At 36.9% G+C, this 25,219-nt stretch overlaps 1 protein-coding gene across 1 annotated transcript in view; it reads left to right on the top strand.

Annotated features, from left to right (window-relative positions):
- The first annotated feature begins 8,520 nt into the window (after positions 1 to 8,520).
- Positions 8,521 to 25,219, top strand: part of FRK (fyn related Src family tyrosine kinase) — a 113,319-nt gene continuing 96,620 nt past the window's right edge. The window contains exon 1 of the mRNA XM_055261908.2: positions 8,521 to 8,864. Coding sequence (XP_055117883.1) covers positions 8,521 to 8,864 — 344 coding nt within the window. The remainder of the gene's footprint in view (positions 8,865 to 25,219) is intronic.

Genomic DNA, 25,219 nt, shown 5'->3' with positions numbered 1-25,219 from the left:
AGGGTAAAATTCATGGGTTTTCAAATATAGAAATAGGGTTTCATGATTATGCTCATTAAGTATTGAAAACACACCTTCTGTGTAGGAGAGAATGAGTCCAGCATCCCATGTTGGCTGGATGTTTAATGTAGTCCGTCATCATTGGTCTGGAAAACTGCTACAGTTATGGATATTAAGGACATGGCATGCCAACATACCTCAAAATTCATGTTCTTCAATGGTTTCAGCTGGTTAGATAGAACCAGTTGTAAAATACAGCATTTGGTTTTGATGTCTTCTAAGTTCTGAAGTAATTAAATAATTTTTTATTTACAATAGTAATTCTATATGAAAAAGGAAATTGAGGTTAATTCAGCATCTTTTTTTTCTTTTTAAGCCCATATTGGTTTCTAATAGTCATTGCTTTTCTTTAAATTCCAAGACTCACTCACATATGTCTGGTCTTCTTTTTCCAGTGTGAGGATTATACTCTTTGGCCAAGAAAACTAGAATAAATTCAGAATTAAGTTGTTACCATCTGCTGCAAATATTGAAGGCCATCTTTTCATCATCATCATGATCATCATCATTGTTTTCCTCTGATTATAACTTAAGAGCTCCATATTTCATTTCCTTTCATTTTAACAGATTCTTATCATTTCCCCTAGTGTCAGGCTAGTGTTTGGTCCTACAAGAGATGACTAAAAGAGGAATTGGTGAAGGTTAAGATGAAAGAGATGGAGGATCCCAAGGTACCAAGCTGTATTATAGCCAAAGAAAGTATCTAAATTTTGTCTGGAAGAGAAAAAAAGATTAAGCTGATGCCACGACTCAAGTCCAAGGGTTAAGATGAAATTGTTTGGGGTCTGCTTATTTAGTGGCATCATGGAAGATAGCTGAAGCCTGAAAAAGTTTCCATTAAACCTCAGAATAACATAAATCCCATCATCAGCCTCTCAGCAGTAGTAGCCAGACATTATCATTCAGCCTTTGCTATAAAATAACCTTTAGAGATATTTCACTTTGTTCTATTATAGAAAACAACAACAACAAGACTCTTACAATTAGTATAAGTGGCCCCAACTTTCCTTCTAGAAATAGGAATTTTCCACTGAAATAGCAGTGTCTTTGTATCTACTGCATTTGTAGTGATATTACTTTATCAATAAAAATATGTTTTTTGGTATTTTTACCATTATATAATGATTATTAGTTGATTGCCTATAACAGGTTAAGCTCTAGGGACATAGCAGTGAAGAGGGCAGATGAAGCCCCCATCTCACTGGAACATTTTCTAGTAGAGGAGACTGTACTCAGTAGGCAAATAAATAGAAGACGTAAGTACAGAGTGTGATGAGTGCTGCAAAAATAAATAAATAAATAAATAAAAATAAAAATAGTGACATGCTGTAATAATTCCTTTGGGCTGCTGTAATAAAGTACCAAAGACTGAGTGGCCTAAAGCAACAGTACTCTATTGTTCCATAGTTCTGGAGGCTAGAAGTCTGAAATCAAGCTGTCAGCAGTGCTATGCTCTATAGCTAGCATCTTCTAGCTGCTAGTGTTTGCTGGTATTCCTTGGCCGGCAGATGCATTACTGTGTTCACATGGCTGGCTTCTCTCTGTGTATCTTTGCATGGTGTTGTTTCTGTGCCTGTCTGTGTCCAAATTTTCCCTTTTTATGAGGACCCCTGTCATACTGGATTAGGGCTCACCCTGATGAATTCATTTTAACTTGATTACCTCTGTAAAGACCGTATTTCCAAATAAGGTCACGTTCTGAAGTGCTGAGGGTTAGGATTTCAACATATCCTTTTGGAGGACACAATTCAACCCATGAGACATGCTAAGAGAGAAGCTAGGTTGGGCAGTTTTGCTACTTTAGACAGAGTGGTTGGGGTAACCTTTTTAATGATACATTATTTAGGTTGAGAACAGAAAGATCCATCCAAATGAAGAATCTGGACAAGAATGTTGTTGATTAGAAGAACAGTGAGAAAGAACCCATGGTCAGAAAAACGGGCTTGGCTGTTGCCTTGGTGAACAGAAAGGTGGCCACTGTGGCTGGACCACAGAGAGCCAGAAGAGTGGTGCCAGATGGAGGGAAGGGACAGGCTGGAGACAGCCCCAGTAGAGCCTTGTTCCCAAAGATAAGAAATTTGGAATTCATAAGTGCGATGGGAAGCTATTGAAAAACACAGATCTGATTGATATTTTACAAAGATTATTTTGGCTGCCATTTAGAGAATAGGTTGCTGTATTATTCAGGGTTCTCTAGAGGGATAGAACTAATAGGATACACACACACACACACACACACACACACACACACACACATATATATATATATATATAAAGGGGAGTTTATTATTAACTTACATGATCAGAAGTTCCCACAATAGGCTGCCTGCAAGCTTGAGGAACAAGGAGAGCCAGTCCGAGTCTCAAAACTGAAGAAGCTGGAGTCCAATGTTTGAGGCAGGAAGCATCCAGCACAGGAGAAAGATGTAGGTTGGGAGGTGAGGCCAGTCTCGCTTTTTCATATTTTTCTCCCTGCTTTTTATTTGCTGGCAGCCGATTAGGTGATGCCCAACAGATTCAGGGTGGGTCTGCCTTCCCCAGCCCACTGATTCAAATGTTAATCTTTGGCAACACCCTCATAGACATACCCAGGATCAATACTTTGCATCTTTCAATCCAATCAAGTTGACACTCAGTATTAAACATCACAATTGCATCGAACAAGAGTGAAAGTAGGGAGACTTCCTATGCATAGGACAGATTCTAGATTTTCCTTGTGATACAGAGAAATATAAGACATAAACGTCTTCAAAGACAGGGCAATATGCTTGGGGAAACAATTACATATAAGCAGATATTAGACTACATAAGATATAATAAACTGTGTTCTAGGTGAATGATATTCATTAGATTTCACTCAACATATATTTATTGAGTGTCCATTAAGTGTTAGGCATTGTGTCAATATAGGAACAAAATAACACTACATTAAGTACATAAAGAGATTAGAATCAATTGGTAAGACACACATGGAATAAACGACAAAAATGGGTATAGGTTATGCTGGGAGGGCACAAATGAGAGAGTGGTCAATTCTGTCTAATGAAGTGGTTGGGAAAGAATTAATAAAGACAGAGACATTTTATTCAATTCTTAAAAGATAGACACGAACCCATATTTATCTGGCAAATAAGTTGGAAGATGGTTAATGTAGGAAAAGGGAGAGAAGTTGGGGTTATCACATCAGGCAAAAGAAGGGGATTGAGCAAAGGTCAACAGGCATGCAGAAGTGAACGTTTGCAGATTATATGGGTTCACAGCAAGAGTTTGGAGGAAGACTGTGTGGTGGAGAGTTTTGTTTTTATTTTTTATGGCTCCCTAGGATATAATCCTCTTTTCTATGTGTGGGGGAATATGTCACTGTGTGAGCTGGGGAGACAGAGTCCAATTTTCCCTTATGATAGCTCTCTCCAAGCCCTAGTGCTGAGGCCTAGCAGGGGTTGGGGATCATTAATTTGTCCTAGTATAAAACTGAATAGCTGTTGGATTTTCTGTAGCAGTATTTGGCATACCAGGTATAGTAGCATGGTTCAATTCATTTAATATTGTGTATATTAGGAGTGGGGATTGTGGGAGCTAGAAAATTCAAGGAAGACAGAAGTGATTTTTTTGGCTGGAATTGTTAAAGAAGGTCCAATGAGGTGACGGATTTTTATTCAGACCTTGAAATGCAGGCAGGAGTAAGTAGACTTACTGGGAGGGGAAGTTAGCAGTGGAAGGAATATTGAGTAAAAGAATGGCAAAGGATACAGGATCAGATGTGGGAACAGATGAGGCATATGGGAGATTTAATAAACCAGCCTGGCTATCATAAAGCCATAATGGAGGGGGTGTTGAAAGGGTACATCTGATAAAGTTTGGATAAAGTACAAATTCCTTAGCCTTGAATTCCAAGTCATATCTTCCAGGCAATGAGGATCTGTTGAAGGTTATTGTGTAGGAGAGTGATTAAGATTAATGTGGTGGCAATTTGCTATAAGGATGAGAAGAAAATTGACTCCGGGCAGGAAAACTGGTTTAGGAGGCTGGCAAAGGAATCTAACATTCAGGGGACAATAAAAGAGGAAAGGAAGGGACTGAGAAGCAATAGACAGAATGTATTCTCTCCTCTGTGCTCCTGGCTCTTTTCACACTATGGAACTTTCACTCTCAATCATGAATATTCACATAAATGTTTATCTCTCCCCAATGGCTTCTTCCTGCCTTCCTCTATTTCCTCCCCGTTGTCTCTCTCACACTGTTTCTTTTTATTTCTGTGTTAATTATTTAATTCATTAAATACTTATTATTACATAATGGACATTGTACAGGACACTAAAGGTTCAGAGAAAGGAATTCTGTTCTCCTTGGAAAACCAAAGAGGGGCTCAACCATAAACCAAGTAGAAGTTTCTGCCAGAATTTAGGGGTGCATAGACGTCTTTCATCTATTATGGCAGAGAAGGCGATGCATGAACCCAACCTAGAAAAATGACAAGGAAGTCATCAGGGAAGCAGGTAGAGGAGGATGCAGAGGTGCAGCAGGGAAGAGGGCCTCAGGAACTGCTGGTCATTTGGCGAACTATGTCACGGGACCTGCGTGCAGGAGTGATGAACCGTGATTGGAGAAGTTAGGGCCTTGTGTATCATGCTGAAGAACTAAGGTTTATTCCAAATGTGTTGGAGGTTCTTCCAGAATTTTACATAGAAGAATAATATCAGATATTTTTAGAGTCAGCGAAACTGAGGATTTATACTCTCAGGCTCTGGAGTCAGATTGAGAACAGAGTGTTACTCATGGTTAGCCACTTGGTGGCCGTGTGACCTTGGACAAATTACCTAGCCTCTCAGCCTCAGTTTCTTCTCTAAAATACTTTTTTTTTTTTTTTAAATACTACCTTCTTTGTAGGCATTGTTTTTTATTTGGTGAGAATTAAATGATCTATTATTTGTAACATTCTCTTATTTTTACCTGATATTGACAAATTATTATTGTATATTTTAGGGGGTACAAAGTAATGCTGTGATACATGTATACAGTGTAGAATGATTGACTCAAGCTAATTAACATATCCATGGTCTCGAATGGAATACTTATCATTTATTCCTCCTGTCTAACTGAAACACTGTACCCCTCAACCAACATCTCCCCATTCCCCTGATTCCCCAGCTTCCGGTAACCACCATTCTGCTCTCTGCTTCTATGTGTTGGATTTTTTTTTTTTTAGCTTCCACATATAAGTCAGAACATGCAGTATTTGCCTCCATGTCTGGTTTATTTCATCAGCATAAAGTCCTTCAGGTTCATTCATGTTGTCACAAATGACAGGATTTCCTTCTTCTTTGAGGCTGAATAGGATTCTAATGTGAATATATACCGTATTTTCTTGTCCATTCATCAATTGATGAACACTTAGATTGATTCCATAACTTGACTATTGTGAATAGTGCTGCAATAAACATAGGAGTTCAATATCTCTCAGACTTCCTGATTTCAAATCTTTTGGGTACATACCCTGGAGTAGAATTCCTGGATCTTATTTCTAACATTCTTAGTACAGTGCCTGGCACATAGAAAGCTTTCCAAACAGATAGCTACTCTTACTAGTAATGACTAGGAATGGCTTATCACCTCAGTCATTGTTACTATTATAAAAACTCCTCTAGAAACTATTATGAACACCACTCATCTTTGTGTGCAAGAGGAGCCAGAGATGGGAATAAGCTGGAGGAAGGGAGATCAGTTAGGAGGCCTCTGGAATAATCCAGGAAAGAGTATTCTGTTTTCTGTCTGGTGCCCAGCTGTCACTCAGAAGGAGCTTAAAAAAAAGTTTGTGGAATAAATGAAAAGGAAGACTGAGCAGAATTCAGTGATTGATTAGCTCAAAGAAACCAGGGAGCAAATAAAAGATGACTGCAAGACTTTGAGATTGGGTGACTGGAGAATTCTGGTACTATCGACACAAAGAAACCTTCTCTCTTTCCACCCCTCGGCTCTGCGTTCTGAGGCCATTGCTCACCTGACATCTTTGGATGGTTGGCTGCTTTTTGAATTTCACTCACTTGCTCAATGACTGTGGTGTGCAGGTCTGCTGCTTTGTCTTTTTCCAGAATGCCTTGTCATAACTATAGTAAAGGCATATCTGAATTTAGAACCCCAACAATTCAAAAATCTAAAACCCCACTTACAAATTGGGTTTAAAAACATCTCTCAGGTTGCTTCCAAATCTATTTTTTTTTTTTTTTTCATTTTTAGATCATGTAGATGTCTCAGGGAAGACTTCAGCACTGGTGCCTTTGTTACGGGCATTATTGTATTTGGAACAAAATATCCTTTATGGTCATTTGATATTATATTTGATATTATATATTATATATGTATATAATATGAAATTATGTATACATTCTATTTTAGGTCTCATATCATTAAAAAACAAAACAACAACAGCAACAACAAAAATTTGGCTCAGCTTTTGGCTTTTCTACTTCTGTCAACTTGTTATTGGTACTCTGACTCCAAAGACAATTGGAGAAACTTGGGAGCATAACACAAGATTTTATTTTAACCAATTGATCTGTCCACTGCTGTGGACTGATTTTTGCCCAAAGTAATAGCAGGTTGGGCTGATGCCATGGTTCTCTGATTTTCTTTCTTTTCTTTTCTTTCTCTCCCTTCCTTCCTTCCTTCCTTCCTTCCTTCCTTCCTTCCTTCCTTCCTTCCTTCCTTCCTTTTCTTTCTTTTTCTTTCTTTCTTTCTCTTTCTTTCTTTTCTTTCTTTCTTTCTTTCTTTCTTTCTTTCTTTCTTTCTTTCTTTTCTTTTTTCTTTCTTTCTTTTCTTTTTTCTTTCTTTCTTCCTTTTTCTTGAGTTTGATTATTCTGATTACTAAATGCCTTGCAATTTGACAAAGAATAGAAGTTATGAGCTTGTACTAGGAATAGGTTAGCCAGGTTCAAGGGTCTCACAACATTTAGAAAGATTGTTTTTAAGAAAGAAAGAAAAAAGTCTTATAGAGATATCAGTGACACATCATAAACAATTTTGCAATGCTGTCTACTAGTATAAATGACAGTATGTTGATCTGCCAGACTCATTGCCCAGCTGTTTTTGTGATCCAGGGCACATATTTGTGAGACAGCTGCTCTGAACTAGGGAAGGTCAAGTAAAAACCACTGCCTGTCTAGAGATGGCTGTCCTGATGTCAGTCTCATTAGTTCCTGAGTTCTTGCCAAGTAAGTTAGTAAGAACTAGCATAGATCTGGAGGTCAAAGTTTAGCAGAAAGAGCCCACAAAGCAGTGTGCAAAGAGCTCTTTTCTATTCTACTGTTTTTTTCTCTACTGGTCACCTAGTTGGTGTGTAACGTGTGTTTGTGTGTGTGTGTGTGTGTGTGTATGTTTCCAAAATAGTACTTGAAGGATAGGAAATTAAATGTCTGTGGGAAAAAGCAACATTTTGGGTTCTCAGCGTTTTAGTCAGCTGCTTTCTTACTTTTCCAGACTGTGACTATTCTTTGAAGCTATTAAAATCTATTCTTGGTAATGAGAAAAGGGAATGACTTGATGGTTCTTTTCCAATTGCTCTGTTTCTGACAAGAAATACCTAAATACTTTAATTTGCCTTTTTAAATTTCCCCTAGTGGTGGCAAAACAATTCTACTCCTATTTGTGGGGGAAAAAAATCTCTGCCGTGAATTTCAGTGTTGGGAACATAGCAAGACAAAAAGCTACCTGGGGTAGCCTGTTTCTCCAGGATGAGACAAAAGGAATATAGATTTTAGCGGCTGCTTTAACAGTTTGGTAAAGGATCTGGTCTATCTTGGGTGTGGGAGATGGGAGGGGTAAAGAGGTCAGAATCCCATTTAGATCGTAGACAGAAAGAAACCAGGAAGTAAGGGGAAATTATTACAGTCTGTTCATAGCTCAGAATGTTAAAGGCAACAGCCTCTGCTGGTTGGTTATTCATTAGCAAAAAGGAGAGAGCCGTCCAGATCCAGACTGGTCGAAAGACAGGAATAGACTTGAAACAGGGGGAGAGCTCCTGGTGAAAGCAAGGCGTGGAGGTTTTACCAGGGGTTAGTAGCTTCCTCTTGCTAACTTTTTATTGGGACAAAAGGCAAGATAGCACCATTCTGTTCTCAGATATTTGTCTAAATAAAGCCCTTTTAATTTTATTTTATTTTTGTTGTGGGATTCTTAAGCAGATAAGAAGAAAAGACACCTTTCTAGTGAGCAGCTGCCCAGCTCCTGCTCAGTTTTGCTTCGGGGTAGCACCTCCAGCCACAGAAAGCAAGCCGGTAAGTCTCTCCAGGTAGGACTTGCTGCAACCCAACTGCTGGACTGATCTGAAACGGGACTTTGCATATTCTCTGAAGTATGGTGAGTTGGTGCTGACTTCAGAGTTGCCTGGTGAAGAAAGAGAAGGTGGATCGCAGAGACTAAGGGGAGAGGGAGAAGCCCTGCTCCTCTTCTCCCCACCAAGGCACAATGAGCAACATCTGTCAGAGGCTCTGGGATTACCTAGAACACTATCTCCCCTGTTTGTCCACGGAGGCAGACAAGTCAACCGTGATTGAAAATCCAGGGGCCCATTGCTCTCCCCAGTCACAGAGGCATGGCCGCTACTTTGTGGCTTTGTTTGATTACCAGGCTCGGACTGCTGAGGACTTGAGCTTCCGGGCAGGTGACAAACTTCAAGTTCTGGACACTTCGCATGAGGGCTGGTGGTTTGCCAGACACTTGGAGAAAAGACGAGATGGCTCCAGTCAGCAACTACAGGGCTATATTCCCTCTAACTACGTGGCTGAGGACAGAAGCCTACAGGCAGAGCCGTGAGTAGTACAAACTTATACTTAATTTCTGAACTCTTTGAGGGCTGGGTAATGAGTTTTCCTTTCTACTTCTCTACAACCCCCTAATGTCCAAAGAGTTGCCTAAAAAGTATGAGGAAGTACTGGCAAGAAACCACTAATTGAAACACACCTCCCCCGCTAAATGAGAGTGAAACTGGCCAGTAATTGTTGTTGAGATGACTTCAATTACAGTATGTACACCCACAGGCCCAGGGTGTATTTTCAACATAAACAAATGATGTGTTTAATACTCTACCTTCTCTTTGGCTGTAAAATAACTCATGCGTCACTTTAACAACAAAATTGCATTTTGTTTGAAGGTAAATTATAGGACTTCCCTTAATGATACCCTCAAATCTAAACTTTAGATACTTTTTTTTAAAAAAAACTTTTGAAACATTCCAGGGTAATATATCAACTGTATCCTTAGCTCTAATCCTAATACCTTTCATTCTGATGGGAATATACAGGGCTAACATAGAAGACGACACTTAGAAGATACCAATGTTCTCAGTGAAATCATGATATAGGCTTTTTTTTTTTTTTAATTCCCAGATCCTGAGATTTGCTACCCAAATTATCATATCTTTTGGTTTTTATTATGATTAGAAACTGGCCAGCTACAGACATTTAGTAAGTTTTGATAGGAAAAATGACAACATCTCCTTGAAGAGGAGATAAAGACTTTATCCTGGTATTTGAATGAAATATGAATTATAGTGGAACAAAAGAAGAAAGTTTTTATGTACTTATTCACCCATCCATCCATCCATCCGTCCAACCATCCATCCATCCATCCATCCACCTACCACCCCTCCAAGTGCCAGGCATAGACAGTAGTGGGCCTGGTGAGTTGGGGAGGGTAAAGGAGATTATTCTAGTGGTGACTGAATACAGAGTGGATAAAGCATAGTCTTGACAATGGATACTTGGGGTCTGGTGGGTTGGGAAGCAAATGGAGACTATCATTGGCCCTGATCTCATTGCTGCCTGAATCCAGTAAAACCTTAGACTGGGAATGTCTCTCAGAAAATAGACTTATTTTATAGAATGGTTTCTTAATAGGGAAACCATTGGAGATTCTCTTATGTTCTCATGTAAGTGTTTCTTATTTTTATGTGAGCATCCCTTACTGGTCCAGGGAATAAAATAATAATAAATAGCCATAGAGCATTGTTTCTGCTTTCCAAACTCATACATGACATATGAAGGGAGGTTTGATGATTTTTGATTTTTGAGATTCTTTTCAACACCAAGAACCTATAAATGTTTAGAAGGGTCTTAATTTATGCTTAAATAGAAATGAATTGAAATATACTTTTGATGAACGGAATTATCAGTTATCAAGTGGGAAAATCACCTGTGTGAACATTTGCTTTCTGTGATAATCTACAGGAAATATCTTTATATATTGGATACACTTATGTGCATTTATCTGTTTTCACTACTATATGATTTCTATGTCCTGTATGGCATTATGTATATTTTATATTTGGCATAACATGTATATTATAATAATAATATATTAATGTTTCATGCCTTGAATTCATAATCTGTTAGTTTTAAATATATGCAACTCATATAACTACTTAGGACCTCAATTTCCTCATCTGCAACTCTCTGGGGTTGCCATGACCAATGGATTTCCTGACTATCTGGGAACAGGAGCTCTTATGTTCATATGTAGTGGTTCGGTTACATTCATGCTTGACTGTATTAGAAATGCTGAAGGAAGCAAATTGACTGAAACAAGTCAAGCAATCCGAAGGTATCATATTCTGGGTAAAAGGCTTGAGAGCAGTGTTCTTATTAATTTAGATTTTTTTTTGCCTACAAACACAAAATAAGTCAACTAAATTATTATGGCTATTTTTGATTCTCAGGGCCATTTGTAGCCAATAATATTTTTTCCCTCTGCACATTACCTTGACCTTTCTTCTTGGAATTGGTTCTCAGCAGCATTCCTACCTGTCAGTACCATTCTAGATCTCTGTAGTTAGCTTTCCTTGGGATCTTCACATCCACTGGAATAAAAAACATGATGCCCAGAAGATGCTGACACTCTGCCTCCTGGCTGGAACAGGCTACTTGTTTTCTTTTAAGTGCACACCATGTTCTTCACCTGTGAACCCAACTTACTTCTGAAGTTTCTTGTCACCGTAAGACAAAATTGCTTCAATACTCTTAGTGCAAGTAGCTGTAGCTTCTAGAATTCCCCTCCATCTCAAATAGAAGCAATTTTTACTGAACAGCCTTCTGCATGAGTGTGTCCAAGTGGCTCACACAGCACTTTAACACTTGAAGAATTATACAAAAACAACTTATTTTAATATTTTTTCTTCAGTGAGTTTTTTCAAAAGTCTTTTTTTCTCATGAATGCTGTGAAAATTAATGTAATTTTTTAAAATCGTGAGCTCAGTAAATAGACTTCAGGAAAGATTATTGTTTATATCCACATGTATGGGATGAGTAGGCAATGGGAAACCAATGAAAGCTGTCATCTAATTCCTAATTAGACCAGTTTAATGCAACATATGTTAGTATTTGTGTTTTTATGTCTTTACTCTTGACTTGCATCTGTAAGAAAAAACTGCAAATACTTCTGGAGTTATTGGTGCCAGGGAAAATTAGTTTAGGGCTTTAGTTTGCAGTTTGTTTGTTTTCTTTTATACTTGGAAGTAGAGATGTTGAAAAACAAACTATTGTTTAAGAAGCCCAATTTACTAATTCTTATTCCACTTAGAAATGCTTTTCACCTTTACTGAATATCTTACACTAAGTGATATAATAAACCAATTCTTGAAGATTTATTTTGTCTTTATGAAGAATCATTAGATTTATCTTATCTTCTACTTGAATTTATTCCTAGCTCATTTTAGAGATGAGTCTTTTTCTTCAACATCTTCAATGTGAAATCCCTCGAAAACCTTACCCTTAGGGTCTTATTAATCAGAACTTTCTTTAATATTTTATTTATGGTGTTTTTAAAGATATAAAGTTCACATAAAAATAATGATGTAGAAATAACATATAAATATTAGAACCAAAAGTAATGGCTTTAAATTTCATTGCTTTAATTGTAAAAAAATTCAAGTATTGCAAAATATTGATAAAAAGCAAAATGATCAGCAATAATATTACACGCAGCATCATTTATCTGCAAAGAGTTTAAAAAGTTTTTTTGCCTAGGGAGGATCACCTGTGTCCAGGAGTTCAAGACCAGGCTAAGCAACATAGTGAGACCCAGTCTGTACAAAAAATTAAAAAATTAGCTAGGCATGGTGGCACAAACCTGTAGTCCCAGCTACTCGAGAGAGTGAGGCTGGGGCAGGAAGACTGCTTGAACCTGGGAGGTTGAGGCTGCAGTGAGCTATGGTTGTGCCACTGCACTCCAGGCTGGGTGACAGAGCCAGACCCTATCTCGAATCCCCACCAACCAAAAAAAAAAAAGAACAATTGTTTGCTTAATTATTAAAGTGTACCTTAGGTGTTGTCTAACATACTTTTGTGTTAAATTGGACTAGGATCAGAGATGAGATCAGTTTAATCTCCCAGAAATGGGATTGGTAGGAGGGGAATGGGTTGGACATAATCATATAAGCCAGCCACTGATGATTTCTGCTTCACCAACTTGACCACGCAAGCCAAGGGCAGCTGTTGAGATAACTGATTTGACTTCCCTTTGCATGTTAAGTTTAAGTTATGATAACAACAATGAAATGTGCTGCTGAACTTCTGACTCTATGTGCTTCTCCAAGACATAAATGTGAAGGTTCTATTAAGAAAATTAGATGACTAGAATCATCTCTAAAGTTTATTGTTTATTAAGCTCCACATTTTTCTAGGTCATATTCTTGTGTATATTCTTACTTGTCAATCAATAATAATTTTTTCTTAAGTCCATTCTATAGGCCTGGTATGGTGCTAAGTGAATGACTCAGCGAAGTCAGAGGAATTAATATTTGCTTTGTTTTACATATATATAATTTGGCTTTATGTTAAGAAATATTTCCACACTATGTGTGAAACAATAAAGGCCATGAAATTTATTTCTGTCTCCTAAATTTGAGCATGGCACACCTTTGTGGGTAGGAGGGCGAGAGGAGCCACCCATACTGACCTACAATGATGTCTTTGTATCTCTTGTTAGCACTTTAGCAGGGGAAGAAGCAAAGTACTGAATTTTGTAGAAAGTTTTTCTTCTCCTCTTATTACTGCGAAAGGTAGATAATTTCCAATTCCTCATCTATTCATCATTTCAGTGGCTTCCTTGAAAAAGAAAGCAAGAATAAATATTTGTAACTTGTAGTTTTGTTGGTAGTTTATGATTATGGGATAAAAATGTTAGAATGTTCTGAAGTATAAAAGTAATGAGATTTTTCTCCATGTATTTAGGCCATATTTTCCTACTTGTGCTCCTCTTTAGTGTGTCAGACTAGAGTTCTGTGAAGATTTTATCTAACCTACGGTGATTGCCATTGCTGGGCTTGAAGAAAGCAGCATGGCGAAATAAAGTGGTGTATTCTTGGAAAGATTCTTATATCACCATTTTAAAATAGAGTGAGGCTTTGCTATTTTGTCATTTGAATACTGTAGAATTTAATAATTATTGACTACAAATTGTACATAGTGTGCCTAATCATTTTCAACTTAAATGTCAGCAGATTTCTTTCTTAGCTGGGATATGAGACCAGCTTTTGAATCTTAATTATAGGTATAGAAACAATGCGGTTTAAAAATTAACATTACCCTTAATACATTTTAAAAGTCATCAGAATATTCATAATCCACTCTGACATAATAGATGTTATCTACTTTGAGAAGTTTGAATCATTAAAAATCACCTGTGTGCAGTCAGTTCCACAATTGTTCTTTATCTAGATCATTTATTTTGTTCCCTTTGTGCAAGTTTTCAAGGAAGACTAAATGCCCATGTGTCAGAATGAAAATAATACCTAGTAATAAATGCCTGAAAATAATGCCTGGCATTTCTGTGTTCTCTCCTCTAAGACAAAGTATACTTACTATAATTTTAGAAACTAAATAAAAAGAGATTTATATATATAAAAAGTAAAATACGTTATAAATATACATATGGTTGTCTATCAAGTGTTTTGGATTAATCAAGATAAAAATTTTAGCACAAATCATTTAAGTCAACCAAAAGCATATTTAAATGCCATCAGATTAATTAGCATTACTGTCACCATCCTTTGAGTTATTTTTCATCATATGTTATTTATGATGATGTAAAATAAGAATGTGACAAATATGTTTTTAAAATAATTTATCAAAAAATTTCATCTCAGGTATAATATTATATGACTTTTCATGTTAATATAATTGTACTGTTTATGTTAATATAACTCTAACTCAATTTGTTATATAATAAATTTTTACATAAATTGCCACTATTTTTAAGAAAAATAATTAACTACTAAATTAGAATATATTTTATAAAAATAATAGCAAAATCATAGATGCGAAGGAAAGAGCAACCAATTCAACTATGTTAAAATCCCAGTTGAAGTTTAATTAATAGCTGTGTAAAGTAATTAATAGCAGTAAAGCTTGATTACATGCATCTCAAAGTATCTTTGAGAACCAATAAAGTGACATAGTATGGCATCATTAAAATGAGTTAGGAGTCTTTTCTAGGAAAAGTAGCAACATTGATAATACTTTAAAATTTCCCATTGCAGTATGTCATTCAGAATCACTCTTTAGTAAAAGTATTGATTATTTTTGCTTTTCAGGTTTTCTACAAATTACTAACAATGGAAAAAATCTTATGTGAGTGAAATAAATCATTAACTACTGAGCTCCAGTCTTAAAGATTAGAACCCAAATTTTAACTTGATCAAATTTATTCTTTGAAAAGAAAATGTTCTATTGGATTCAAATTGGTTTACTTTTTTTCAAATGAATTAATTTAAATCCATGGTTTGTCTCTGCAGATACATCCTAGTGTTGCTTTTTGATGAATAGAAGTCAAGAATTTCACCAAACTGAGATTGTCAAAGTAGGCACAACCTTCTATACAGTAAAGCAGGACTAAATTCTGTTAGCAGCTACTATGTGCTGTGCACGTTCATTGCTCTTGAGGTTACCAAAAGAGGAAAAACAAACAAAACTTTGCCTCAATTAATTCTTGTTGCAGCTCAGAAAATTCCCTTCAGATTTTCTAACTACCAATACAATAGTGAGAATCTATATGGACAATATAAATAAGAGCAGCCTTTGGGTTTTTCTGGTGAATGTTTCCACTAGATCCAAACATTAGTGGTATAGAGTTTTACTGAAATATAATGCTGGTTACCCTTTTTGACCTAGCCTATGGTATGCCTAAGAACATAAAATATAGGCTCAGATGATCTAGATTTGAATTTGACTCTGTAATGTCTTAGCTGTGTGAGCCTGAGCAAATTACTTGACCCCCTGCCTCAGTTTCTCATCTGTTAAATAGGAATCACAGTGATACCTATCTTATAGGATCATTATGTGACATAAATGAGACTGTGCAGAAAGGGTGCACTGTAGAGAACCTGACACATAGTAAGGTTTAATAAATATTATGTTTCATTTAGTTGGCAGCTCCTTTTTTACTTCTGTTTAAATGGATCATACTTTACACCCCCACTCTAGCCTGAGCTCACAATATTCTTTCCCTGTAACAGGTGTCCTGCACATTGAGTGTCTTTCAGTCTTCGACCGTTCTGCACTCTCCCTCACCTGCAGCCTTGGTCTTCAGATGGGCTATTCTCTCTGCCTATAACCCTCTCCTTCCTCTTTTTTTCCTGACCAGCTTAACTTATCCTTCAAGTCTCACCCTATTTGTTCCTCCTTCCCCAAGCCTTTCCTGACATACTAGACTACATTAGGTGTTCCTGCCTAGAGTTGTTAGCACCCTTTGTCTTTACTGCTAATTTATTTTCTGCAGTGCTATAAACTATGGATGTGGGTAGTGGAAAGGTGAGCCATTGCTCCTCCCAGAGCTTAGTGTGATACCTATGAGTAACAAGCACTGATTGGGTAGATGAATAACTAAACGAATGATTGCTTATCTACAAATCTCAGGTCTTTTAAAGAGCAGCCCACAGAGCCACCTCTTCTTTAACTGTTCCTCTCTGAATTGCATTTTTACCTACCAGAAAATTCTACATTAAAGGCATAAGCTATTTTTTATTCATTTCTCAATGAAATTGCTCACGCCTTAATTTTTGGTTAGACTCACAGTCATAAAAGCATAATTCCCAGGTTCTCAGAAATTAGTTGCTCTAATCCACCCCTGGGGAGAAAATACTTAAGTGTCGTAGACCAATTCAAATATTCTTTGTAATGTAGACTGAATATCAAGTCAGGAACAGACTGTAAATCTCATTGAAATGGTGTCTAAAAATCACATATACACATATTAAACCATTCTATGGTTATATTTAAAGTAGAGGATTTACTGGCCAGAGCTTTTAAATGGACAGCAAATCTAAATCCAATTTACAAAATTAATGTTGTGGGTCCAGACTTGTAATTTCAGTTTTTATGCTCAATATACATAATTTCTAATTATTATGTGTATGAAATATTTTTCAGCTTACATAAGCTGAAAGTCTGACTCTTTACTGAATATTAATAGATTTTTATTGTACATTCTAACATTACCAAAAAATAATTTTATCTTCTTTTTACTAGTTTTCTCACTAATTAACTACTAATTTCTCTGCAGCATTCTCTGACTCCCATTTTAAATATGGGTTCTTAGCTCTTCTTAGCATTGAAAGGATTGAGCCAGTTTCCCTAGGGAAGGTAGTTATATAGATAAATAGCAGTTTTAACGATATTGCAGGGTTCCTTACAGCTATTTTCCTAAAGCCTGCAACTTTAGTATTAGTTTATATGGCTGTTCCCTTGAAGATTAATGTAAGGAGAAATTTGCTAAAATGCATAGATGCAAATGTAGATCATATATTCTGGATCACCTACTTTATTGCTTATTTGGCTAAATTCAGATACTGTCATAGACTGTCCCTTGTGTAATATCTTTCTGTCATGATGCCATTTTTTTCTACAAAGTTTTTTAGTTGAATATTTTTCTATTTACCAATTGAGTCAATTGAATGTCAGATTCTTTAATGTTTTTATTAATGTCTTTTTAATATTCAGATGGTACATTTTATAGTGTCTTTAAATTCAGACTAAATTCTCAATCAAATACTTTTTTCATGATTTCTGTGCCTTTTTATGGGTAAAATAAAAATGCAATTCAGTAAATTAATAGGAACTTTTGAACTTTATACTAGGTATCTTACTTGAAAGACATTTAGAATACTATTTCACAGTAAATATCCCTGTTAACACAAATGTTGCATACCACATTGGCAGCAAGATTTGGATGATTCAGAGGATCCCACTTTAAGGTTCCTCTGAAAGGCCAGTATTGTTGATAGCTATAAGATAACTGTAACGCTATTTTGATCTCATATATATCTTTTTACCATTTCTGAATAGTAAGTAATTCTGACATACCAAGACACCACCCTGCAACTTCCAGCATTGTGCTGCCTGCAAAGTCACTGCTAGAGAATAATTTCTGGATACTCCCAGTTGCACTTCTGAGAAGCAGGATTCAGGACACTTTCTCCAATGTCTTTTCACCATTTCTGGTCATTGAAGAAAATAGTTTCTATGAGATTCAGTTATCCATTCAACAAACTTTTTGTATGTATTTACTCTATTAAAGACACTGTTTTTGTATAGTGGGAGATATGAAAATTAATAAGACAAGGCTCTTCTCTAGAGAATTTTACAGTTTCAGGAGGTACGATTAGTAAACCAAGAATGTTGTGACAATGCCCTTTGTCAAAAGTACACCAGGAACACATCTGTAGTGTTTTATTATTCATTGCAGGGAAAGAGAACACACATGGTGAAGAGTAGAGCACTTCAGTAAGAGGGTGTTAGGTAGGGCCCACTATTAGATCTAGGGATGTGACTTTGGGGAGATTTTAAGGAAGCAGGCATTGCTCTGTTTTGGATACTGTTAAGAAATGGGAATAACTATATAGTTAAGTATTTAATAAATCTTATTGAGAAAGATGGAAGACTAGTTTGGGAATAAAGCTAGAATTGGTTAAGAAACATCAGTCACTCAGGTTAGCCAAGATAAGTAGATGTTTGGTCATTTTTAAGGATGGACAATATCCATGTTTTTGTGGGTGTTGAGACTTGATTATGGGGTGATCTGATCTTGTTTTTGTCTTGATCCATCATAGTCACAGTGTGGCCTTGTCTGAAGTTGATGTTTTGTGAGATTGTTTATGTTCAACAGAAGACAGCAAGGTCTAGCCATAAGTGCCAGTCAGGTCCAGGATGTCAAGAGTTAATTTTCATTTCCTCAGTTAGCATAGACAGATGCTGATAAATGCCATAAGAGAATCACAAACTGTCTGCCATGTAGTATGCATGTAAAAAACAATGTTCAACTCATGAATGAAGACAGAAATAGTTAGAAGAATGAGTGCAGAGATAGAAGAGATCAGTCCTGATTTAGGGGAAATCATACCTTCCTTTCAGGTTTCAGCTCATATGACCCTTTTCCTAAAAGTTTTCTAACCTTCATAGAAAGAATTCTTAATTTATTTTGTTTTCCCATGATTTTGTATTTATTGTTAGTAGAGCAATGGTCAGTGATAACTGACATTTACCGAGGGCATACCATTATGTTACTTACCATACAAATAACTTCACTTGTCTTATATTATTATCCTATGAGACAGATGCTTTTATTACCCCCATTTGCAGATGAGGAGACTGAAGCTGAAAGAGTTTCAGTAAACTGCTTACATCCACACAACTAGTAAATGATGGAAGTGAGATTTATCTGCCTCCAGCTTGCTCTCAGAGCCTGTACTTTTATCATATAACAGCTAGCTATAAAACTTTTGTCTTATGAGGCTGTATAGTCTTTGATTGCCTGGAAAACTGTGCAAGACTGTTTCTGCCCCAGAGAATTTATAATCTCAGAAAGTGAGACTATCTATTTTCTCCTAAGATTGTAAATTTCCTGGATCAGAAAGACTGTCTTATTTAGTTTTACTCAATGCTTACTGAGCTGAATTTCTAAAAGCCTAGAGAGATGAACAATTCAGTACAATTCCTTGAATAATATACAGGAGGGAAAGTAAAAGTGTATTCAGGGAATGGCAAGTTGTAGAGTTTAGCTGAAGTGTTCATGGAGAAGAGCAATGGGAAACAAATCTGGAAAAATATCCAGGAACAAGTTTTGGAAAAGAGCATGTATGATAGTTTAAAGAGTGGGTTTTATCTAATGGGAAATAGATAGAAAGCAGGGCTTTGAAAAGACTATGAGGAGGTGGAATGGATTAGAGAAGAGATCAGCTAGTTATAGAGAAGTATAGTGAAATTATATTTCAAAGGTCCATGGCTTGAGGTTATAAGGACTTAATTTTAATTTGTGGCACTATAAAAAAAAAAAAAAGAAGTGCGGGGATGTGAACAATCCCAAGAATAAGAATCAAGAAAACTTAAGGGGAAGGAAAATAACATTTTTGAATACATTCAATGCGCTAAGCATACAAAACTAATTTAATCCTTCTAATAGCTCTGCAAGGCAAATTTTCTTATCACTATTTTTAGGGCAAGGAAATTAAAGCTAAAATTTAAGTAAATTCATATATTCTTATTTGGTAAATGGTAGAAGTAAAACTGCAAATTAGATGTAGAAGAGGAGAGGAGAAAGAGACTGACACAAAAAATATGTAATCTGGGGGCTTAGCACAGTGGCTCATGCTTGTGATCCCAGTACTTTTGGAGGTTGAGGTGGGAAGATCACTTGAGCCCAGGAGTTGGAGACCAGCCTGGGCGACATGGCGAGACCCCATCTCTACAAAAAATACAAAAATTACCTGGGCCTGGTGGCGCTCGCCTGTAATCCCAGCTACTCAGGAGGCTGAGGTGGGAGGATTGCTTTAGTTGGGAGGTCAAGGTTACCGTGAGCTGGCATCTCACCACTGCACTACAGCCTAGGCGAAAGAGCAAGACCCTGTCTCAAAACAACAAAAAATGTAACTTGGGACCAGGTGAAACATTAAGATAAATACATGTGTCATATGGTAATTTTTATTGAAGCAGACAAGGAAGGAATGGTTGAAGCAGAGAGGAAGATAATGCATTCAATTTTAGTTCATGTTGAATTTGAAGCCCTAGTAGAACATCTCAGTGAAAATGTCCAAAGGAAATTTAGAAACACAAAAGTCAAGGCAAAGAGCCAACTCTATTCTGTAAAAATGGATTTTGAAGCATTCACACCAAGGTATTATAGATGTCACAGTAATATAAGAACTGCAGAATATTTTAAACTTCACAAGGATTCTAAGAACCAAACAGTGAGAGTCTAACAGGAGCAATGAGGCAAAGATGAAGTCTTTAGATTTAAATAGCTGTAGTTTAGGTGAATAAATGGTGTGTAAGTTGTAGTAACTGTCCCATCTTTTTGTGCTTCCTTGCATCTGCATTCTTGGGATAGTCTCCTCCCACACTCCTTCTTGGCTTTGCCAAATCACTTGCTTTGGCCAATGGGACAGTTGCAAATATGACAAAAGTGGAGACTTAAAAAGCACTTGCACATTGGAGTTTTCTTTCTTAGTTCTCTTGGAGTCCTGCAACTGCCATAAAAATCCTAAGCTAACCTCCAGGAGGATGTGAGACTATGTGAAGAGATGTCCTACTGGCCCAGCTGACTCACCAGCTAACTGAGCAAACCAAGCTGAGATCAGTAGATACTATCCCAAAGTGGTAACCTTTAGACTCATGAGCTAATTAAATAGTTGTGATGGAACAAAGCCTAACTAATAGAGGGAAGAAAAAGGGCCACTGAAGAAAACAATGATGAAAAATTCATCAAAGTGGAAGCAAATCAAAGCATCTTTTTGAAAGCAAGGAGACAGAATGTCAATAAAGAAATTTTGAGTTAAATGCTAAAGAAAGGTCTAGGTACTGAGGAAGAGGGAAAGACCATTAGGTTTGCTAGATAATTATTTAGTGACACTAAAAGCAGTTTCATAAAGTAATGATGGGTGATAGCCTGTAGAAAAGAGAGTTATAAAGGGCAACTGCCTGCTCTGTCTGGAACTCTTCAGTGACACGTTTAGGCTGGGTTGAACCATAGGAAAAGAATTGTATGGGAGGGCTTCACATGTGGAACTTAGGTCCATTCTGATAATCAAAGCTGAGAGAAAACAAAAGCAAAAGAGGCAGTGGATCCCGGCACTTTGGGAGGCTGAGGTGGGTGAATCACTTGAGGTCAGGAGTTCGAGACCAGCCTGGCCAACATGGTGAAACCGCATCTCTACTAAAAATTAGCTACAAAATTAGCCAGGCATGGTGGCACATGCTTGTAATCCCAGCTACTTGGGAGACTGAGGCAGGAGAATCACTTGAATCTGGAAGGTGGAGATGGAGCCACGGCACTCCAGCCTGAGCAACAGAACGAGACCCCATCTCAGTTAAAAAAAAAAAAAAAAAAGAAGAAGTGGAACACAGCTGCTTCCATCTCTGGGTAGAGTCTGCAGGTTCCTAAAAAAACTACAGATGTCTTGTTGTGATTTATCAAAGGCTTGACCCTTTCTATGGCATCAGATTTGGTAGGTATTCAGTATCCCCTGGTGGGTTAGATATTTGGAGGCTGGAGTAGAGTGAGGCTAGTTTGAAGGTTCATCTTTAGCTCCATGGATTTGGCCTCCCCAAATTTATTAGAAAAATTCATCAGTTTTTGTCATGGGTGACCTCTCACATTTTGAGGTCATGTTGTGGGAAGAATGAGTTCAGTCCTAGGTCTTAAAGTAGAGGCAGCAAATATATGTGTATATATATATATATATATGTGTATATATATATACGTTTATATATATGTTTATATATATATATATACACACACACACATATATATGTAACTCATGAAGAAGTTTGTGAAGGAAACTTCACAATACAGATACAGGCAGTAGATTATGGGGACATCAGGACCACAACTTGGAAATACTGAGTCAGGGGTACTTGAATATTTAATTATAAACCTTGAATCTACATTTTTAATACCTTTCCCTCCCTCTGGTATACTAGTAGTACTATTTTATAAAAGAGAAAGAATGTACTCAGATCTATCTATTCAAGGAATGTTTATTATTCTTCTTATTATTATAATTTAAGTTCTGGGATACATGTGCAGAACGTGCAGGTTTGTTTCACAGGTATACACGTACCATGGTTGTTTGCTGCACCCATCAACCCATCACCTACCTTAGGTATTTCTCTTAATGCTATCCCTCCCCTAGTCCCCTACCCCCATACAGGCCCTGGTGTGTGATGTTCCCCTCACTGTGTCCATGTATTCTCATTGTTCAATTCCCACTTATAAGTGAGAACATGCAGTGTTTGGTTTTCTGCTCTTGTGTTAGTTTGCTGAGAAAGATGGTTTCCAGCTTTATCCATGTCCCTGCAAAGGACATGAACTCATCCTTTTTTATGGCTGCATAGTATTCCATGATGTATATGTGCCACATTTTCTTTATCCAGTCTATCACTGATGGGCATTTGGGCTGGTTCCAAGTCTTTGCTATTGTGAACACTGCTGCAATAAACAAATGTGTGCATGTGTCTTTATAGTAGAATGATTTATAATCCTTTGGGGATATACCCAGTAATGGGATTGCTGGGTCAAATGATATTTCTGGATCTAGATCCTTGAGGAATCACCACATTGTCTTCCACAATGGTTGAACTAATGTAGACTTCCACCAACAGTGTAAAGCATTCCTATTTCTCCATATCCTCTCCAGCATCTGTTGTTTCCTGACTTTTTAATGATCGCCATTCTAACTGGTGTGAGATGGTATCTCATCGTGGTTTTGATTTGCATTTCTCTAATGACCAGTGATGATGAGCTTTTCTTCATATGTTTGTTGGTCGCATAAATGTCTTCTTTTGAGAAGTGTCTGTTCATATCCTTCACCCACTTTTTGATGGTTTTTTTTTTTCTTGTAAATTTGTTTAAGTTCCTTGTAGATTCTGGATATTAGCCCTTTGTCAGATGGGTAGATTGCAAACATTTTCTCCCATTCTCTAGGTTGCCTGTTAACTCTGATGATAGTTTCTTTTGCTGTGCAGAAGCTCTTTAGTTTAATTAGATCCCATTTGTCAATTTTGACTTTTGTTGCCATTGCTTTTGGTGTTTTAGTTATGAAGTCTTTGCCCATGCCTATGTCCTGAATGGTATTGCCTAGGTTTTCTTTTAGTCTTGAAGTCTTTGCCCGTGCCTATGTCCTGAATGGTATTACGTAGGTTTTCTTCTAGGGTTTTTATGGTTTTAGGTCTTACGTTTAAGTCTTTAATGCACCTTGAGTTAATTTTTGTATAAGGTGTAAGAAGGGGTCCATTTCAGTTTTCTGCATATGGCTAGCCAGTTTTCCCAACACCATTTATTCAATAGGGAATCCTTTCCCCATTTCTTGTTTTTGTCAAGTTTGTCAAAGATCAGATGGTTGTAGATGTGTGGCATTATTTCTGAGGCCTCTGTTCTGTTCCATTTGTCTATATATCTGTTTTGGTACCAGTACCATGCTGTTTTGGTTACTGTTGCCTTGTAGTATAGTTTGAAGTCAGGTGGCATGATGCCTCCAGCTTTGTTCTTTTTGCTTAGGATTGTCTTCACTATGCGGGCTCTTTTTTTGTTCCATATGAAATTTAAAGTAGTTTTTTTCTAATTCTGAGAAGAAAGTCAATGGTAGCTTGATGTGGATAGCATTGAATCTATAAATTACTTTGGGCAGTATGGCCATTTTCACAATATTGATTCTTTCTATCCATGAGCATGGAATGTTTTTCCATTTGTTTGTGTCCTCTCTTATTTCCTTGAGCAGTGGTTTGTAGTTCTCCTTGAAGAGGTCCTTCACATCCCTTGTAAGTTTTATTCCTAGGTATTTTATTCTCTTTGTAGCAATTGTGAATGAGAGTTCACTCATGATTTGGCTCTCTGTTATTTGTGTACAGGAATGCTTGTGAATTTTGCACATTGATTTTGTATTGACACTTTGCTGAAGTTGCTTATCAGCTTAAGGAAATTTTGGGCTGAGACAATGGGGTTTTCTAAATACTCAAATCATGTCATCTGTAAACAGAGACAATTTGACTTCCTCTCTTCCTATTTGAATACTCTTTATTTCTTTCTCTTGCCTGATTTCCCTGGCCAGAACTTTCAATACCATGTTGAATAGGATTGGTGAGAGAGGGCATCCTTGTCTTGTGCCAATTTTCAAAGGGAATGCTTCCAGCTTTTGACCATTCAGTATGATATTGGCTGTGGGTTTGTCATAAATTGCTCTTATTATTTTGAGATACATCCCATCAATACCTAGTTTATTGAGATTTTTTAGCATGAAAGGGTGTTGAATTTTATTGAAGGCCTTTTCTGCATATATTGAGATAATCATGTATTTTTTGTCATTGGTTCTATTTATGTGATGGATTATGTTTATTGTTTTGCATATGTTGAGTCAGGCTTGCATCCCAAGGATGAAACCGACTTGATTATGTTGGATAACTTTTTATATGTTGCCGGATTCAGTTTGCCAGTATTTTATTGAGGATTTTCGCATCGATGTTAATCAGGGATATTGGCCTGAAATTTTCTTTTTTTATTGTGTCTTTGCCAGGTTTTGGTCTCAGGATGATGCTGGCCTCATAAAATGAGTTAGGGAGCAATGCCTCTTTTTCCATTGTTTGGAATAGTTTCAGAAGGAATGGTACCAGCTTCTCTTTGTACCTCTGGTAGAATTCAGCTGTGAATCCGTCTCCTGGGTGTTTTTTGGTTGGAAGGCTGTTACTTACTGCCTCAATTTCGGAACTTGTTATTGGTCTATTTAGGGATTCAACTTCTTTCTGGTTTAGACTTGGGAGGGTGTATGTTTCCAGGAATTTATCCATTTCTTCTGGATTTTCTAGTTTATTTGTGTAAAGTTGTCTACAGTATTGTCTGAGGGCATTTTGTATTTCTGTGGGATCAGTGGTGATATCCCCTTTATCACTTTTTGTGTCTATTTGATTCTTCTCTCTTTTCTTCTTTGTTAGTCTGTCTAGCAGTCTATCTATTTTGTTAATCTTTTCAATAAACCCGTTCCTGAATTCATTGATTTTTTGAAGGGTTTTTCATGTCTCTATCTCCTTCAGTTCTACTCTGATCTCAGTTATTTCTTGTCTTCTGCTAGCTTTTGAATTTGTTTGCTCTTGCTTCTCTAGTACTTTTAATTGTGATGTTAGGGTGTCGA

Source organism: Symphalangus syndactylus, chromosome 2, assembly GCF_028878055.3.
Source record: "Symphalangus syndactylus isolate Jambi chromosome 2, NHGRI_mSymSyn1-v2.1_pri, whole genome shotgun sequence".
Lineage (NCBI taxonomy): Eukaryota > Metazoa > Chordata > Mammalia > Primates > Hylobatidae > Symphalangus > Symphalangus syndactylus.
The sequence above is the reverse complement of the archived record's forward strand: the minus strand, read 5'-3'. Positions and strand labels throughout refer to the sequence as shown.